Below are 20,065 nucleotides of genomic sequence, written 5' to 3'. Positions count from 1 at the left end.
TGCCTGGCACAGCAGCTGACAGTGATACCACTAGTCTTATGGTGAGGATGTATACAACGATGTAGACAAAAGAATATTCAGTCATGTGTAACAATAAAAAAGACTGAAAACAACCTAAATGTCTAAAAGAACACTGCTCAAAGAAATTTGTTATATAAATACTATGTAAACACTAAAAACAAATACACATGGACTAAAGATGTTCATTTTATTTTAAACAAAAAAGTAGGTTAAAGAAGTATGCTCCACATAAAACCAATAAAAAAGAAAAAATACATAAAAAGGTCTGAAATGATAAACACCAAAGTGTAAGTGGTGGTCCTATCTAGGTGGAAGAGATATGATGTTCTTTATGTCCTTTCTGCTTATCTACGTCTTCTAATTTCCTACCAACTATAATGCATACACCGTAAGAAAAAATATTTTTAATAAGAAAGTTTATAATGAACATCTAAGTAGTATTAAACACTTTGGCAGGGTCCAGACAGAAAAGACTCTCTAAGGGGCGCCTGGGTGGCTCAGTTGGTTAAGCGTCTGCCTTCGGCTCAGGTCATGATCCCAGGGTCCTGGGATCGAGCCCCGCATCGGGCTCCTTGCTCGCCGGAGAGCCTGCTTCTCCCTCTCCCTCTGCCTGCCTGCCGTTCCCCCTGCTTGTGCTCTCTCTCTCTCTCTCTCTGTGTGCCAAATAAATAAAATCTTCAAAAAAAAATAGAAAAGACTCTCTAAATCAACTTATTTGTAAAGATCACTAGCAAACAGTCCAAAGGTAGGATAAAAACTTATGAGAAGTAAAGGTGGAAAGAAATAATAAAGAAATGGAGACCAGAACACAAACCACTTACTTCTGTAGTTCAGCTATACAAATTTGCAAGGTAAGAAAAATATTTTCTCAACTGGGGGACATCTACAGGAGGCCAGGAAGAATAGATCAGAGTACACAGGAGATGGAAAGATAGGTAGGTACATTTCTTATGAGTTAAAATGCAATGAATTATAATAGATTAGTTTTAAAGGAGAGGTATCTTTACTCTGAAGATGACTTAGAAAAAGAAACATTGTGATGAAGAGGCTGAAGTAAGGAAGTTCACAATGACTGGTCATAATCTTCTAATTAAAGTAGAAAGAATTTTTAAACAGTGAAGGAATATAACATGTGGTCAAGGGATAAAAGAGAGTAATAGTTTGTCGAAATTAGTATAAATGTAATACTTACGCAAAGGATTTTGTCCTTCACTTGCATAATATTCATACATGCCACTTTTAACCAGTGTGTCATAGTGAGGTAGGAAGTCAATTCGTTCTTTTGTAGCTGTTAGTAGCAACTGATTGACTGACTGTAGCAGGTATAGAGTGACTCCATCTTTAACAGTATCATCTGTAATTAAGAAGTAATATCTTAAGCACTACACTAGCATCAGAAACACAATGGATTTATAATTTTACATATGCAAATTGTATCTATAAGATATCTTTAAAGATGATACAGGCAAACCCTAGAACAATGGATCTATCTATAAATTCAGCTGTGTTTTATTAAGGACAGTACAGTGGAACAGGCCCAAATACTTCCACTCATCTGAAACACTCAATTCTTAACAAGTTAAATTATCACAGGAAATCAGATGAGGAACTGCATTAGAGTGGCGTTAACATGAACGGAGAAGTAGGATTAAACTCAAAAGGAATCATGCATGAAAACCTGGAATGTCCTGGAATCTAATTAGATAAAAAAATATAATGGAAGAATCCAAGTTCCTGAGAATCAACTTCTTGAGGGCCCATGTAAAAAAATGTGTCCAGGTGTTGCACAACATCTCATCTTCTGCAGCCGTAACTGATAACTACATTTCTATAATCTTGTTTTAAAAATATGACCTCGGGGCACCTGGGTGGCTCAGTCTGTTAAGCATCTGACTTGATTTCAGCTCAGGTCACGATCTCAGGGTGGTGAGATCGAGCCCCAAGTCGGGCTCTATGTACTCTGTGGGAAGTCTGCTGGAGATTCTCTCCTCCCCCAACTTGAACTTGTGTGCTCTCTAAAATAAATAAATCTTAAAAAAAAAAAAAAGAAAAAGAAAAAAACATGATCTCTGCACAAACTGCACACATATTTCCCCCTCTATCCCAAGAAAGTAACCAAAATTGTCATTAGATACTTATCTGTATAAGGAAATAGTTACTGCCCTATGATGTACTAGAACATATTAAATATAAAGGCATCAATTAAACACTGCTTACCAAAATTATCACAGGTAATTTCTTTCCTACTTGTTGTTGTAATAACAAATTTCTCTTCAGGTGAAATGCCAAGTGTCTATCCAAAATAATAGGAATAAAATCAATTATTACACAAAGGAAATAAATATGCCATTCAAGTTTATAAGAATGAAAATATTGATAGTATATCATAATTTTATAACAATTACTACATTTACCTAAAAAATCTAAGTCTCGATACTTTAAAATTTTTTCTTTGCATAATTAAGCACAACTCTATTAATTACCCATTTGCTTAACAAGGTTGTCTTTTCTGCTACTTGCATATAAGCCACGTAGGAACATGATGATTAGGTGGAACATTTTCTAAAAGGTTTTAATATGAACAGGACCTCCTAGGCAAAAGGCATGCTATTTCACATCAATACATAAGTAAACTTATTTGGAGCAAATCATTAACACTTCTGTTCATATAGATTAAATATTTAAATATGTAAAAACAAAAGTACTAGAAAAAAATAGAAGTTAATATTTTATAACACTAAGATAAGGACAGCCATGCTATGCAGAATTTTCTGTATTAAAGAATTTTTTATCTATTATGACCCCTTCCAACAGAGTAACTTTTAAAAATTAAGGCAAATTATAAATTATGAAAGGGAACTGCAACAGGAGACAGAGTTAGCATCCTTAGGAAACAAAAAGCCTTCATAAAACAAGATGAAGATCAACAGAGAAAGAGCAAAAAGTGATGAACAATCAAAAGGAGAAAATACAAATGAATGTCCAATGAACACATAAAAAACTGAAATTTTACAACTAATCAAAAAATGAGAATTAGAAAAGAGTTAACGTTTTCATTAAAATTTTATAGACCTTTAAAATTAAAAGACATACACTCTTTCTAAAATTAAACAACAATGTACAGGTAAGTGAAAAGACCAACTTCTGCTTCAGGTAATGATGGACTAATCTTAGACCAGCCTTACCACCAAAGACAACTAAAAGAAATCTAGACTAATGATACCTGAATCTTCAATAGCTATACTAAACCCTATTGGTTCCCACTGAAACTAATTAAGGCACCAACTCCTAACTCTGAACACTAATTGAAGAGAAAGAATAAAGCATTTATCCTGCTTTTTTGTACCAACTACAGTTACCGGTAACCAAATGGTTCTACTCTGATGAGGCAAAGCTGTTCTTTAGAGAACTCTAGCTAATAAATGTAAGAGGAATGGCAATCAGAGTACCACCATCAATAGATGAACCATCAGCTCAAACTTTTATTATGAAGGAATCCAGCTGAAACTACCAGAATCCCACTAATATGACCTTAGCATTGCTAAGGGTGGGAGAAATATCTATTTATTACATGCTTCTTGATATGATAGGACATAAAATACCAGCACCACCTATGAAGTATTCTTTGCCTCCATACCTGAAAGAAGTTGAACCTAAATTTTGTTTATAAACCTTTAAAAATAACTTGTTTACAGGTTATATGGAGCTAGAACAAGTTAGACCATAAAGGAGCAAAGACAAATCCAGAATGTGCAACATTAAAGAAAAACCTAGGGGCGCCTGGGTGGCCCAGTCGTTAAGCGTCTGCCTTTGGCTCAGGTCATGATCCCAGGGTTCTGGGATCGAGCCCTGCATCGGGCTCCCTGTTCAGCAGGAAGTCTGCTTCTCCCTCTCCCATCCCCCTGCTTGTGTTCCCTCTCTCACTGTCCTCTGTCATATAAATAAATAAAATCTTAAAAAAAAAAAAAAAAACCTACTTGATTTCTTCAACAAGCCAATGTCAGGAAAAATAGAGAGACTTGAAAAGAGGGTTTTGCTTAAATGCTCTCAATTTTAAAAGAATTAAGACACATAAAAAGCCAAATTCAACATTTGAGGACCCAGTTGGAATCCTGATTTAAATACATTAAAAAGACATTTTGAGACAGGTATCTGAATATGGACTAAGCTATTATATAATATTTTAAGATGTTAATTTTGATGGTATGATCACAGAAATGCATGTGAAATATATAGGAGCAAAGTGAATCAAGAACCAAAAAGACAAAAATGATGCTTGTGTGGTAAATACTTGGTAACTATTGAATCTGGATGATGAGTTAATGTGGGCTCATTATACTATTATCTCTTTATAGATGTTTGAAGTATTTTATAAGAAAAAATTTGTAATGTAAAATATACTATAATAGATCAGTGGAAGAGAACAGTGGATCCTGAAACAGACCCACATATATATACATATATATATGTATATATACATGGAGATCTTGGCAAATAAACTGGTGGGGAAAGAATAATTTCAATGAATGATATTGAAACACCTAGTTAACTGCATAAAAATAGGTAAAATAAGATCCCCATCTCAACATACACAAAAAGAAATTCCAAGAGAATTAAAGACGCTGCATATTAACCCAAAATTTTAGAGGAAAACATAGGGGAATAATTTTGAGTAGCAAAAAGGATTTCTGAAAATATATAAAAAATGCAAGCCATAAAGGAAAAAACTAGAAAATATGAAAAGATGCTCATCTTCACTAGTTATTAGAGAAATTAAAATAACTTATCATTCCCATGAGACTGGCAAAAATTTTAAGTCCTGATAATATAAAGTATAGGCCTCCATATTGGGAAACTGAACCTTACCCACTGCTGAGAAGAATGAAGATCAGTAAAACCATATTGGAAGAGCAATCTGATATACTTCACTAAAACTTAAAGATAATCATCTCCCGGGGCGCCTGGGTGGCTCAGTCGTTAAGGGTCTGCCTTCAGCTCAGGTCATGATCCCAGGGTCCTGGGATCGAGCCCTGCATCAGGCTCCCTGCTCCGCGGGAAGCCTGCTTCTCCCTCTCCCACTCCCCCTGCTTGTATTCCCTCTCTCACTGTGTCTCTGTCAAATAAATAAATAAAATCTTAAAAGAAAAAAAAAAAAGATAATCCTCTCCCATGTAATTCCATCCTACAGAAATGAAGCTATGGATATAATCTGATGGGGAATAAAACTGTACTTGTTTAACAAAAACTTTTTACAGAACTTTATTAGGGTTTTGTGCATTGAGTATTTTTTTAGCTAGTACTACCTTATTTCTACAGTGTCCCAATTGTTAGATCATGTGCTTATGTATCCTGTAAAACAAAATTTGTTCTTACAGTTACTGAAAAAACTATGTGCCAAGTTGAATTTTTAAGACCTACATATATCTGGGGGCGCCCGGGTGGCTCAGTCTTTGAAGCGTCTGCCTTCGGCTCAGGTCATGATCCCAAGGTCCTGGGATCAAGCCCCACATCGGGCTCCCCGCTCCATGGGAAGCCTGCTTCTCCCTCTCCCACTCCCCCTGCTTGTGTTCCCTCTCTCACTGTGTCTCTCTCTGTCAAATAAATAAATAAAATCTTAAAAAAAAAACTACATATATCTGAAAAGTATTTATATCTAATTATTCCATACACTCTTCTCCATTAATCAGTTATTACTCAATTAAGATACTAAGCTATCTTGGGCGCCTGGGTGGCTCAGCTGGTTAAGCGACTGCCTTCGGCTCAGGTCATGATCCTGGAGTCCCTGGATCGAGTCCCGCATCGGGCTCCCTGCTCGGCAGGGAGCCTGCTTCTCCCTATGACCCTCACCCCTCTCATGTGCTCTCTCTCTCTCTCTCATTCTCTCTGTCTCAAATAAATAAATAAAATCTTAAAAAAAAAAAAAAAAGATACTAAGCTATCTTTTTTCTTTACCTATAATTCTATATAAAAATTATTTCTTGAATTCATAATTTTTCCAAATATTTAAAAGCTTTGATATTTGACAAATATAAATTAAATATTTTTAATTATTCATTATGCTTTTGTTCAAGATAGCATACCCTTTTCTCTCCACATTTTTAGTCTAAATTCTATCTTATCAGACATAAACTAAAGTCTTTCATGTGTTTGTATTAACCTGGCCTTGACTAGATATACCTCCTCTGTCTTTCCCTATATGAAAGCAGGATAACATTCTATCTGGAAAAAAGTCTTGCTTAGGTTTTTTTCATTTTTATAAGAACATTTTGGTCCCATCTTTTTCTGGGTTAATTGGTAATGAAGACGGAAGTGCCTTTAATGGGTAATAAAAATTACCTGCCCTCCATCCCTTTAGGTCAGCTTCAAACTACCTGCTGCCCAACTTCTCTCAAAAGCCAATTTTAAGAAATATCTATAAAGGGCTAACTAAATTGTAGTCCATAAAATCTTCAAATATTTTAAAAGTTCATCCATGGATTAAGTCAGAAACTATATACTTCAATGCACTGCTCTGAAACTCTGCAAACTAGCCTTTAATGATTTGTCCTTTGACATTATATCCAATGGTTTTGTCCCTGAATCACTCACAGACCAGGAACACCCATATTGCACTTGAGTGAGACATCTCTAAAAAAAAATTTGAGTGGTTAAAGCAGCTTGCATTACCCGAAATAATACATATATCCTACCTTGCGTTAAAGGAAATAAGCAGCAGACTTTCCTATCTTTAGGTATGTTGTCCATTTTACCAGGATTTGTAAGGAATCTAGGGAGAAATTTTTCTCAAGTCAAAGCTTTGCTTCACTAGCACTTGGAATGTTTTTATTTTATAGACACTGTAGTTTTTCTATAAATTATCTGTCCTTTTGTTTTGACCTCTAAGAAACTCAAAGCTGATTTCATGGCTCAGCAATGGTGTAAGATTTTCGTAAGACATTATCAAAGTTTATTAACTCTCCTCAGGTTACTATTTTATTCCTTCCTATATCTACTTTTATGTTTCTTCCTTTTCTTGAATTTTTTTTTAAGATTTTATTTTTAAGTAATCTCTGCAACCAACATGGGGCTCAAACCCACAACCCCAAGATCAAGAGTCACATGCGCTACAAATTGAGCCAGCGAGGCACCCCTTATCTTCTGGAATTTTTAATATATGTACCCTATGTACAAGTTTTTTTTAAAGGAAGAGCGTGTTTCATGTAACTAAACAGCTATAAACCAACTATTAGGTAAGGCTCCTGCCCTCAAAGACCATACAGAATTTTTTTTTTTTAAAGTACAATGGCGTAAGTGCCATGGTAGGGTCACAAGGTATAGTGAAACCATACAAAGGAAAAAGTAGGCATTTTCTCAAATATGGAGATGGAGAGAAAGGTTTGCATACCTCCCTTAATGTCTGGATATATCTTAAGAACTAGCCAAATGAATCATCCTCTAATCTTTGAATCTACAAGGCCACAACAGTTCAGGTGAGTCAATAGCTGCTTATCACAGGTCTAAGGGATTCTTCCAGATCTGTTCTTTCCTCCTTTTTTTTTTTTTTTTTTAAACTCTTTCTTCTTCCTTCCTCTTGATTGCTCCCTTTTTCCACAAGGTGAGCTTTACCCAAATAACAGTTTAGGATCCATAATACTTTCTAGCACTACTGACACTTATTGGTTTAAGTTCTAATGAAAAGCTTCAATTTAGTGCACTATTTTATCTCCCCCCACCACACACACACAAAGAAGATGAAGGCTTTAGTAAATAGTGTGGACATTGTGGAGGTTTTAATAAAAATAACAAGCTTCAGAATCAATCAGACCTAGATTCTAATCCCAGTTTCACTGTTTAGTATCTGTATAACCTTGGACTTAATTCAGTAATTTCAGTTGTTCATGTAGGTAATGGAAACAAGGTTATAGGATTGGGTTATACAACCTAATGATGCTTTAAAAGGTAAATCCTCTGAAAAAAGTTAGCCTTCCATTTTTTTTTTTTTTTTTTTTTACTAGTTCTTCACTCTCACTTCTAATCAAATTTAACCTTTGAATCTTCCAGCAGGAAGAAGTGGGAAGAAGGAAGAAAGAACTAGTCAAAAGAAATATTTTCCTTGGTTTTCAAATTAATATACTGAAGGAATGAGGCACCTGGGTGGCTCAGTCAGTTAAGCGTCTGCCTTCAGCTCAGGTTGTGTTCTGGGGTCCTGGGATAGAGGCCACCTCAAGCTCCCTGCTCAGTGGGGAGTCTGCTTCTCCTTCTCCCTCTCCCCCAGGCTCATGCACACACTCTTGCTCTCTCTCTCAAATAAATAAATAAAATCTTTAAAAAATATATATTGAAAGAATGCAATAAATATATATGTTCCCTATTACAACTTAATTTGAGGCAAAGTGGTATACCAGAAAGAATATGGGTTTTGGGTTTGAATCCTAATTTGAGGCTGTACTATCTGTTTGACTTAAGTGAGTCACCCATCTTCAAAAGTGTGTTTCCACTTCTGTAGTAATACTTCCCCTATCTAACAGTTAGTGAGACTTCTCACAGAGAGAATTTATTTCTAGATGGAGGGTAAATTAGTACAACCTTTTTGAAAACCAAACTGAAAATACCTATCAAGAGCTTTAAAAAATAATCCTGACCTTGGAGAAATTTCATTCCAAGAGCTTAAACTAAAGGAAAAATAAAAGACATAAAAGACTACTATTCAAAGATGTTTATCATGGCATTACTTAAAATTGAAAGTAATGTAAATGTCAATAAAAAGAAGGGATTTGGTTATGTAAACAGTGGTACTAAACAAACCATTTCAAACTTTGATTATGAAGACTTGCATTAAAATAGAAAAATACTAACAATATTAAGTGAAAAAATAGCTGTAAAAAAATTGGGGTAAGGATACAAAGAAATAACCCCAAGTGCTACCAGCAGTTATAAATTTTACAGCGAAGAAAAGGTTTACTTTTTTCCCCTCCAGTTCCATATTTTCTTTAATTTACTGATCTTTTTAACAATAAAAATAATAAACATAAAGGGTTTCCCTTTTTTTTGGTATGGTTTTGAATAGAAAACACTCATCAAAAAAAGATGAGCACTCATTCATTCAGTTTTCATATATACATAGGAATCTGCTATATCCAGGCATAGAATGAATTCACTCTTTATACATTTTTCGCTTCACTCATTCATTCATTGTAATTTCGATATTTACCATGTGCCAGGCACAGTTCTAGACAGTGGGAATACAGTTGTGAACAAACCCAAGGTCCTTGCTCCCAAGTCCCTTTTATTCTATGGGTCTTGATTTCAATTATTTCAGCAACTACAGAGTTATGTGTCTAAAACAGTACTAAATCATCAGTCTAATCAATTTAAAACAATGCTTCACACAAAGTTCTCTTTCCTTGGAAGCTAAGTGTTCTTTGTAGCTTAAAATGAACTCCATGTGGTTAACGCCGCACAGGACTGTATCCCTTCTTTAAAGCTCAGGCACCACCTCCACCTCCTACTATAAAATTCTTCACAGTTTAAAGTAGCTTTTCCTACGTAGTTATTAATTTTTATTTTATTTTTTTTTAAATGTTTTATTTATTTATTCATGAGAGTCAGAGAGAGAGAGAGAGAGAGAGGCAGAGGGAGAAGCAGGCTCCCCGCCTAGCAGGGAGCCCGATGCGGGACTCGATCCCAGGACGCTGGGATCATGACCTGAGCCGAAGGCAGACGCTTAACCATCTGAGGCACCTCTGTAGTTATTAATTTTTAAAGCAAACTAATACAGTGGAGATATACATATCACAAATATATATATATATATTCACACATACATATCTCTCACACATATATATACACACACACTCAGGCATACACACCCTTCTTTGGTGTTCCACAGCTACCCACAGACACCTTTCGAGTTAGTTCTAAAACTCTCAAGGGCTAGGGTTCAGAAAACCAGAAGGGCAGCTTCCACCTGCGAAGCTAACTGGGACAAGTGTTTTCACTACGGAAGGACCCCGCCAAGGGCGGGCCCATAAACCTTGACAGGACGGCCCGGGAAATTATGGTATCATTTAATGAACCTGAGGTCAATCGACTCCAGGAATTTCAGACCTCTGAACCATCGCAACACTCCTAACAGAGCCATCGGGTTCTATCACTGCGCTCGTATTTTTTAAAAAGTTCCACACGAAGAGACACAAGTGGCTTTCCCTACTGGAAGATGAATTTAGAGTACTAAGGCCTTAGAGTACTAAGGTCGCCACGGGCCAATTAAGCCCGAGGTATGAAATCCTGGCCAGCGAGAACCACCGCCCCCCGACCCCGTAAAAGGGCAGGGGGAGGCCCAAAGAGATGCTGGCTCCGCACTCCCAGGCCGAGGCTGGGACCGGCCCAAAGCTTCCAGCCGCCGGGCCACAGGCATGGCGGGCACCCGGGAGAGAGAAGCTAAGGCCGCAGAACTAGGGCCAGGTGACAGGTTTATTGCCCCTGGTGAGTAACTTGAGTGTCTCGTTACCCTCCCAACCCAAACTCTAACCGCGCATCCCTCCTTTGCCCCTTCGCGTACCTGACACACAGAGGCGCGGAACCGTGCGTAGTCCGAGCGCTCCTCGACCTGCAGCACCCGGTCCCCGAGCTCGGACTCCTTCTCGCGCCGGTCAAACAAGTACACCGTCCTGCAGCCGTCGCCTCCGCCGTCCTCTCCGGTCCCCACCGAGGGCCCGCCGCCGCCCGCCGCTGCCATATTGGGGGAAAAGAGAAAAAACAGCAGCGCCGGCGTCTACCGCGGCCGAGCTCAGGGCCGAGGTGCGGACTCCGCGCGGCGCTCCTCAGCTCCAGCCCCCGGAGCGGTGCGAGGCCTCTAGCCCGGCGCGCTGCAGCTCCTCCCTCAGCGGCGGAGGCGGCGGCCGAGCAGCGGCAGGCGCGAGGATCACCCGGGAACCGATTCAAACGAGCTCCTGCTCGTGCACACGTCACTTCCGCGGCCCGTCGCTCCCGGGGAGAAGGGGGCGCGCAGCGCGCTCTTCGTAGGGCCCGGACCCGCGCCCGCCGCCTCCCACGAAAACTTCGCAGCTGGACCCCGGACCAGGGCCGCCGCCCCGGACTGTGGCGCAGAAGGAAGAAGGGCCGTCCGCCGCGTAGAGGAGGCGGGGCGAATCCGGCAGGCCGCGCGGGCGGGGCGGGGCTTCAGCGCCCGCCGCCCAGGGCCCGCCCCTCTCGCCCTCGAGAAGTTGCGAGGGAAGCGCGGTTCCTTGCGGGCGCCTGCGCTCTTGAGGGAAGACTCAAAGCCTAGGAAGGAGAGCTAGTGCCAAGCCCCGCGGCGGGGGGTCTTCGGAGTGGTTGTTTTGTGCTGGCCGATAGGGTCCTGGTACTTTCCAGCCTCAACGTGACCCCCGACCGAATCTGCCTGGCCTCGAGCTCCTGGCGCAGCGGTGGTGATGCCCCGGCCGGGGATGCTGCCCCGCGCCCGGGTCGCGGGAATGCGGCGGCGGGAAGCGTCAGGCCGGCGGGCCTCGCTGGGTGGGATTTCCTCCGTAGCGAGCACGTGTGTCCCCACGCGGAGAAAATAGACGCCCGGATACCCTGGGCCGCCTCTTCCACCTCATTTGCTAGTGGTTTTATGTGGGCTCCAATGTGGGCCACTGAGACAAAGCTTGTCCCTGAGAACGTCCAAACCGAGATGCTGTGACGTCACTGTGGCCTCCCTCGGGGGGCCTCCGAGGGTCCTGAAGTGGCTCCGTGTCTAAACCTTCTCATTGCATTGACCTTACCTCCACCGCTGTTGTCATGTTGCTAAAACTTGTGAATTAGAACACCTACGCCAAAGGATTAAGTTAGATGATTTTAGCAAAATACTTAACATACAGTACTCGTTGGGTAAAAGCCTTTATTGCGTTTCATTAAATATCCTTACCATGGGCGCGTAGTGCCCTAACTCAACAAATAAAACTGTCATTGTTGGGAGGACTCGTTTAGTCATTTACTTTCCATTTCTTTTTTTTTTTTTTTCTTTTTAAGATTTTATTTATTTGACAGAGACACCAGGAGAGAGGGAACTCAAGCAGGGGGAGTGGGAGAGGGAGAAGCAGGCTTCCCGCAGAGCAAGGAGCCCCATGCGGGGCTGGATTCCAGGACCCTGGGATCATGACCTGAGCTGAAGGCAGATGCTTAATAGCTGAGCCACCCAGGTGCCCCCATTTCTTAAAAATATCTAGTGAATATTTTGTACTTGAGAGGGACATGTAAATTCGCTAAGCCCAAGGTAGCAGACTGAGGGATTTTTCGATTCTCCAATGGGTAATTATTTAGTATATTTTCTGTTTTACTTGTTTTGAAAAGACCTTCATGGTTAGTATATAGTATATAGATAGATTCTTATCACTGGTGTATGTTAGAAACTTAGATTTGCTTGTCCATATAAAGATGTTCCAGAATCCTGGGGGAGGGGAGTGGCTAGACATGTATGCTATTCAAGGTAGAACACAGTAGGAACAAGAGCGTGAAGGCATGTATGTCTGCAGAACGTAATTAGGGCTGGAAGTGGGGAAAATGGAGCAGTGGATGGTGAAGAATAAAATTGGCAAGAGGCAAGTTGTGGCCAAATGCTATTCATGTTCCTGAAGGGAGAAGTAGGGAAAGACAGACCAAAGTAACCTCCAATTCTTATGGGATTGCTTTGGTGTCTCATGTTTTTACCTCTCAAATTCATGTGGGACCTTTTCCTTCTATCCCATTATGTAATAGTCTTTGATTTAAATGGCTCAAGAAAAAAATTGGGTAAAATTCTTAGTTAATGGGTAAAATGAATTGCCTTACTATTTCATCAAATTGAGACTAGGTCCAGTTCATCATCAGGGCAATTTCTCATTTCTCTGTATAGTAATTCCAAATTGCACATATAGGTGGATACAAACAAACTTTTCATATCTTTAGAAGAGATTTCAAGATAATTGCCAAGAGGAGAGATAGAAAACTGCCAGAGAAGTATACTACAATATTATGGGCAACCATTGGTGGAAGCATTAATAGTATCTTCTTAGAGGTCAAGTCTGAATCAGTCTTATGCGCCAGTGTGGCGATCTGAATAGCCTCAGAACCATTTTCCATTCACTTGTTCTCAGAGCGAAACTCTTCAGATAGCTTTATCAAGAAAGAAAGATGAGGGACGCCTGGGTGGCTCAGTCAGTTGGGCATCTGCCTTCGGCTCGGATCATGATCCCAGGGTCCTGGGATCAGCCCTGCATCGGGCTCCCTGCTCCGCGGGGGGCCTGCTTCTCCCTCTCCCTCTGCCTGCCACTCTGCCTACTTGTGCTTAATCTCTCTCTCTGTCAAATAAATAAATAAAATCTTTAAAAACAAAAAAAAGATGAGTTTGTTCTTTATTCAATTTGAAAAAAGTTTGATGGGCTGCCTGGGTGGCTTGGTTGTTAAGCATCTGCCTTCTGCTCAGGTCATGATCCCAGGGTCCTGGGATCAAGCCCCACGTCGGGCTCCCTGCTCAGTGGGAAGCCTGCTTCTCCCTCTCCCACTCCCCCTGCTTGTGTTCCTGCTCTCGCTCTCTCTCTCTCTCTGTCAAATAAACAAAGAAAATCTTCAAAAAAAAAAAAAAAAGTAAGGGCGCCTGGGTGGCTCAGTTGGTTGGGCGACTGCCTTCGGCTCAGGTCATGATCCTGGAGTCCCAGGATCGAGTCCCGCGTCGGGCTCCCTGCTCAGCAGGGAGTCTGCTTCTCCCTCTGACCTGCCCCCCTCTCCTGCTCTCCCTCTCTCTCATTCTCTCTCTCAAATAAATAAATAAAATCTTTAAAAAAATAAAAAAAAAAGTTTGAAATAACCCAGTACCACAACTAGTTCTCTTCAACTAACTCGATTTTTATTTTCATTAGCCATCTTAAAATATAGAGTATAAGTGTCCCTGTATCAGTTATCTATTGCTGCATAACAACCTACCCCAAAGACTAAGTGGCCTCTTGCACAGCTCTCCATGGTCCTCCTCCTGGGATGTGGGCCCCATAATCTGAAATGCCACAAACCCAGACTAGACCTGCTGGAGGCAGTGAGTAATATAATTCTTCAACTCCACAATTAAAAATGGCCTCCAATAAAGCTACATTGCAAAAAAATGGGAAAGAAACAGATGGAAGGAGTAAGAGTTGAAGAGCCTGAAGTTGAAGAGCCTGAAGATTTGGTGGTGGAAAAAGCACTGTACCAATGTGTAGAGAACGGGAAGGTGAAGTACTTTCTTAAATGAAAGAGATTTACAAATTCTGACAATACTTGAAAACCTAAAGAAAATTTAGATCATCCAGAGTTAATCAAACTATTTCTTAATTCTGAAAAAGTTGTTAAAGAAAAAGATAGAACAAAAAGAAAGTATTTATCTGACAGTGAATCTGATGACAGCAAATCAAAGAAGAAAAGAGATGCTGCTGACAAACCAAGACACTTTGCCAGTGGTCTTTGTCCTGAACAAATAGTGTCACAGCAGCGGAGAGTTAATTTTTCTCATGAAACAGAGAGATGCAGATGAGACAGACTTGGTGCTGGCAAAAGAGGCAAACATGAAGTGTCCTCAAATCGTAACTGCTTTTTATAAAGAGAGAGAAACTTTGCATTCTTGTCCAGAAGATGCTCAATAATCATTCATATTCATATATATATGTATGGGTCTTGGTTCTATGACTCATTCGTGTGAATAACTATATTCTAATGAAAATCAAATTTAATCTGTTTATTTTGAATAGTATCAAAGGAATTGTTGGGTTGTTTTTGTTTCTTGCATCAATAGCACTGGTTACTTTGGACAAATAAAAGCTTAACTGTAGTTGCTTCATTTATCAGAAAAGAACATATGATACCATGGTAGATTATTCTCTCTCTCTCATTAAAGAGCAGTTTTTCTAAATGTTAGAAAAAATTTCCATAGGGGCGCCTGGGTGGCTCAGTCGTTAAGCGTCTGCCTTCGGCTCAGGTCATGATCCCAGGGTCCTGGGATCGAGCCCCGCATCGGGCTCCCTGCTCGGCGGGAAGCCTGCTTCTCTCTCTCCCACTCCCTCTGCTTGTGTTCCCTCTTTCGCTGTGTCTCTCTCTGTCAAATAAATAAAATCTTTTAAAAAAAAAAAAGAAAAGAAAAAATTTCCATAGTCGTAACTCAGTCAGAACTTATGTTTAACCAATAATGGCTAAGGACCATTCTGGGTTTTTGTTTATTTATACAAGTGTAAATGGTTGTTGTTGGGTTTTTGTTTTTGTCTTTTTTACATTCACCAAAACAAAAATGGCATTTCACAATCATGGGTAAGTCCATATTGTTTCTGGGATGCCATCTTTCTGAGAAAAGCAAGAAATAGATTACCTCAAGGGAAATGGAAAATTTTCCTGAAGCCATAAAACTTCAAGCAAGTAGATGATTCTACAATTAATTGGACAATTTAAATAAAAACTATTTTAATTGGAGAATTTAAAGTAGACTTATCATAATTTCTATCTATAGCTATAATTATATTAGTGCAACAGTTTATTTGCAAAACTTCCTGAAGGAAAAATTTTACCACTCCCAACAACCTTCCCACTCAGAGGAGAAGAGTAAACAAATGATGTGTTTTAATAAGCCAAACAAGACTTGGTTAAATGGGCATTCAAAGTTCCCCCTAGAGAACCATTCCTTTACAAAAGGTTGAAATCCTTGTGCTATACTGACTAAAAGATCAGGATTTGTGGAAACCAATCCGATGATTAGAAATGTTGCTGTTTCGGACCTGCTAGCATAAATGAGCAAACAAAATTTTGTAATTTAAACTATTGATTTGTGTGTTTTTTCTTTACCCAACCCATTCCTTACATGCAGCTTCATTCTTTTCAATGTTTGTGATACTGGTTCAGCAGAAGAGAAACGGTAACTTTATAGTAATCAGAATGTTATCCAACTGTGTATTGATTGCTTACTTCATTGTAAATATTGGTGACCAGTGGTCAGTAGATGGTTTTCCATCTTAAAAAACTTAGTGGCTTCAAACAGAAGCCATGTGTTTGCTCATGATTCTGAAATTTGGGCTGAGCTTCACTGGGCAGTTCTGCTGGCCTCACCTGAGATCACATACACAGCAGCAGTCCCCTGGCAGCTTGCGTGGGGCTGAATGGTCCATGACGGTCTCATTCACATAGCTGGCAGCTGAGGCTGTCGAGAACTGAAACTCCGTTCTCCCCTGTTAGGCATCTCTAATAGGATAGCTTGGTTTTCTCACTTGGCTGTCACGGAATCTCGAAAGAAAAGGTTCTAATGTGCAAGTGCCTACCAAAGCTCCACTTGCATTACGTTTGCTGATGTCATTGGTCAAAGCTAGTCACATAGCCGAACTCCTGAGTAGCCCCCCACAATAGAGGGATGCTTGTGGAAATCCCTGCTGATTTGGTGGTTGGTGCTGTTATCTGTGTACTGTGATGAGATCAGTTTGGTAATATATTATAGATCAAGGATAGTTGCCAGAAAGAAGGGGGGGTGCTGGAAATACAGGCTTGTTAGGATTTGTGGATGAAGATAAATTCTCCTCAAATAAAAATACCTAGAAAATAAAGAGCAAGGGGGATGTGGGGATGGGGTAACTGGGTGATGGACATTAAGAAGGGCACATGATGTATTGAGCACTGGGTGTTATATAAGACTGATGAATCACTGATCTCTACCTCGGAAACTAATAATACACTATATGTTAATTGAATTTAAATTTTTTAAAAAAGAAGGAAAATAAAGAGCAAGGAAAGTGAGTTTTTGATACTCCTATCTTCTAAAAAAATTTTTTTTAGAGAGAGAGAGCACTCGTGAGTGCAGGGGGGTGGTGGGAGGGGCAGAGGGAGAGGGAGAGAATCTTAAGCAGGCTCCACACCCAGCTTGGAGCCTGATGTGGGGCTCGATCTCATGACCCTGAGATCATGACCTGAGCCAAAATCAAGAGTTGGACGCTTAACCAACTGAGTCACCTAGGCGCCCCTCAAAAATAAACATTTTTTTAAGTACAATTCTTTCAGGAAAGGTAAGGACAATGTTAGTGATCTGAGTTCAGACTTTGCTAGCTAAAAACACTGTAATAATACAGTTTATGACTCTAAGCCCCAATCTACCAGACTGGTAGAAAACATCTTGGGTTTCCTTCTGTTGCCAGTTTTAACAAGCTCCAAGTTCTGAGTAGTGGGGAGAGAAGCTCATCCTTGTCAACATGGCCTCTTTAGATCTGGTGGCTTCCTGTTGCTTTTGTGCCACCTGGGACATGGGAATCACTTACAAGGCTTCTCTTGATCCCATCTGCTCAGATGCACTATATAGCTACTTAGGAGAGTTGGGAGTACCATCTCTTCTTACCAGCCCAGAGGGAATCTCTTTTTAAATTTTAATCCATCTTTCTTCAAGGTACTCTATCAATGCCTAAGTCTTTCAGTCATTTTTATCCCCTCTCCAAAACACTTTGCATTCTTCTAAGAGCTTAGGTTTTTGGGGCACCTGTCAGTCAGTTAAGCGTCTGCCTTGGGCTCAGGTCATGATCCCAGGGTCCTGGGATCGAGCCCTGCATTGGGCTCCCTGCTTAGCGGGAGGCCTGCTTCTCCCTTTCCCACTCCCCCTGCTTGCGTTCCCTCTCTTGCTGTGTCTCTCCCTGTCAAATAAATAAATAAAATCTTAAAAAAAAAAAAAAAAAAAGAGCTTAGGTTTTTAGGGGAAAAAGAGTTCCCAGGAGGAAAGTGTCTTTTTAACTCTGTACCTTGTTTCAGTGATCTATTGCTGTATAACCAATTACCTTAAAACCTAGTGGCTTAAAACAGTAATCTTTTCCTTTATTTGTTCATGATTCGGCAACTTTGGCAGGGCTTGGTGGAACCAGATTTCTCTGCTCCTGGTGCTATCAGCTTGGGCAGTTCTTAGAGGAGTCACTTGCAGGATGCCTTACTCATGTAGCTGGTAAGTTGGTGCTGGCTGTTGTCTGAGAGCTCCGCTGGGGTTGTTGGCCAGGGCCCTCAGATCTCTTCTTCAACCCTTCCCCTTGGCTTGGTTGGGATTCTCACAGCGGTGGGCGCAGGGTAGTCAGACTAGTGGCTGACTCCCCCTAGAGCACAAACGTGGAAGCTTGCAGAACTTCTTAAGGTTTAGGACGAACAGCGTTACTTCTGCCACACTCTGTTGGTTAAAGCAGCTCAGAGGGCCATCCTAAATTAAAGGGAAGGGACTATACCACAGGCAAGAATATGGGAGAAATGGATCTTTGGGCGCCACCAAAGTAATAGTCTGTGACAAAGTTCTCCTGGGGCAAGAAAGCACACAGCCTGCTATTTTTTGAACGGGGGTAGGGAGTTGGTGGAGTTGGTTAAGGGAAAATCAAAGAAGGAAAAAACATGTTAAAATATGTTAATATCTCAGAATATATCTCTAGCCATATCAGTCTTTGCCAACTTTCTTCTGATACATTAGCTTTAATTTCCATGTCACATAAAGAACTAACCTTGAATGAAACACCTTAAAGTTTTTAAATTTACTGTTTCATTGTGTTTTGGTAATAAAACACTGATTATTTTTTCCTTCGAGACATCCATGTTGTTGACCAGGACCACAGGGTGGGCTCTGCTGGTGTGAGGAGGACACCGTAGCTGGAGAGGTTTTAAGACTGGGAGAATTTGTCCAGCAGAAAAAGATATGTCTCTGAAGAAGCAAAGAAAGGCCCCAGGCATTGCACTGCAGCATTTTAGAAACCCAGGATTCATGTTTGAAGCTGAATGAACCTTCTCAGACCCTGCCCAAAGGAGAAGAGTATCAGGATAAGTTAGCCGCTGAAGAAAGAACCCGTAGTGAAGAAGAAAGGTACAAGAAGACAAGCAGCCTTGGGAGGGCTCCAGTGAATGAGGACTCAGATTTGGAAAGACTCATTCATTCATTCATTCTGTCCTCAAGGATTTATCACTGCTCCTTCCATCATGTTTAGGCAGGAAACAGACATGTTTTGCATATCCTCAGTACAGTTATGGGCTTTACATAAACTATCTTATTTAATCATCACACCAAACTTTACCTTAATCATTTTATAGATTAAGAACCTGGAACTCAAAAGATGTTAGTAAATATGCCCAAAACTCATACCCGGACTGGTGCAAAAGCTCTGCTACTTGTTCTTTACCTAGAGGAGATGGGCGAGCTATGTCACCAGTAGGAAATTCCCCATCTCTATCAGCAGTATCAGTCAGCTTTTGTTGCTGTAACAAACATTCCAAAACTATCAATGATTTTTTGGGGGGAATAACACTTTTTTTATTGATGTGTAATTAACATACAGTGAGTGTTATATTAGTTTCAGATGTACAATATAATAATTCTACAGTTCTATACATTTCTCAGTGCTCCTCAGGATAAGTGTACTCTTAATCCCCTTCACCTGTTTCTTCCACCTCCACATCCACCTGTTGCAACAGGCAGTTTGTTCTCTGTATTTGAGTTTGGTTTTTCTTTGTCTCTTTTTTCTTTGTTTATTTGTTTTGTTTTTTTATATTCCACATATGAGTGAAATCATATGGTATTTGTCTTTCTTGGTCTGACTCTAGCATTAAATTCTCTAGGTCCATCCATGTTGTTCCAAATGGCAAGATTTCATTTTTTTATGGCTGAATAATATGCCATTGTGTGTGTGTGTGTATGTACATACAGGCATACATACCACATCTTTATTCACCTATCAATGGACACTTAGGTTACAGAACTCAGCTCACAGAACTCAGGAAAACGTTTACTTACCAGATTACAGGTTTATCATAAAAGAATATAATTCAGGAAGAGTTGGATGGAAGAGAAGTCTAGTGCAAGGTATAGGGGAAGGGACATGGAGCTTCCATGCTCTCTCTGGGCTCTCCACTATTCCAGAACCTCTGCGTGTTCACCAACCCAGAAGCTCTCCAAACCCTATCCTTTTGGGGTTTTGTGGAGGCTTCATTACATAGGCATGATTGATTAAATTACTGGCCATTGGTGACCGATTCAACCTCTAGCTCCTCTCCCTTCCTAGGAGGTGGGCTGGTGAAGTGGGTGGGACTGAAAGTTCCTCCC

At 40.4% G+C, this 20,065-nt stretch overlaps 1 protein-coding gene and 1 pseudogene across 3 annotated transcripts in view; one reads left to right on the top strand and one right to left on the bottom strand.

Annotated features, from left to right (window-relative positions):
• The window catches only part of SMCHD1 (structural maintenance of chromosomes flexible hinge domain containing 1), a 145,009-nt gene extending 133,862 nt beyond the window's left edge, over window positions 1-11,147 (bottom strand). For 2 of the 3 annotated variants that reach the window (XM_032421492.1, XM_032421495.1), the window contains exons 1-3: window positions 10,562-11,146; window positions 2,239-2,314; window positions 1,214-1,375 (exon numbers count right to left, since the gene is read on the bottom strand). In XM_032421492.1, coding sequence (XP_032277383.1) covers window positions 1,214-1,375; window positions 2,239-2,314; window positions 10,562-10,738 — 415 coding nt within the window. In that variant the 5' untranslated portion in view covers window positions 10,739-11,146. Of the gene's footprint in view, window positions 1-1,213; window positions 1,376-2,238; window positions 2,315-10,561 lie in introns of all 3 variants that reach the window. The other variant, XM_032421494.1, reaches the window with a different exon arrangement.
• A 2,935-nt stretch (window positions 11,148-14,082) lies between these two features.
• LOC116642717 lies at window positions 14,083-14,630 on the top strand (annotated as a pseudogene).
• Window positions 14,631-20,065: the final 5,435 nt, after the last annotated feature.

Source organism: Phoca vitulina, unplaced genomic scaffold (genome assembly GCF_004348235.1).
Source record: "Phoca vitulina isolate PV1807 unplaced genomic scaffold, GSC_HSeal_1.0 scaffold24, whole genome shotgun sequence".
Taxonomy (NCBI): domain Eukaryota; kingdom Metazoa; phylum Chordata; class Mammalia; order Carnivora; family Phocidae; genus Phoca; species Phoca vitulina.
Note: the sequence above shows the minus strand (reverse complement) of the source record. Positions and strands in the feature narration are given on the sequence as shown.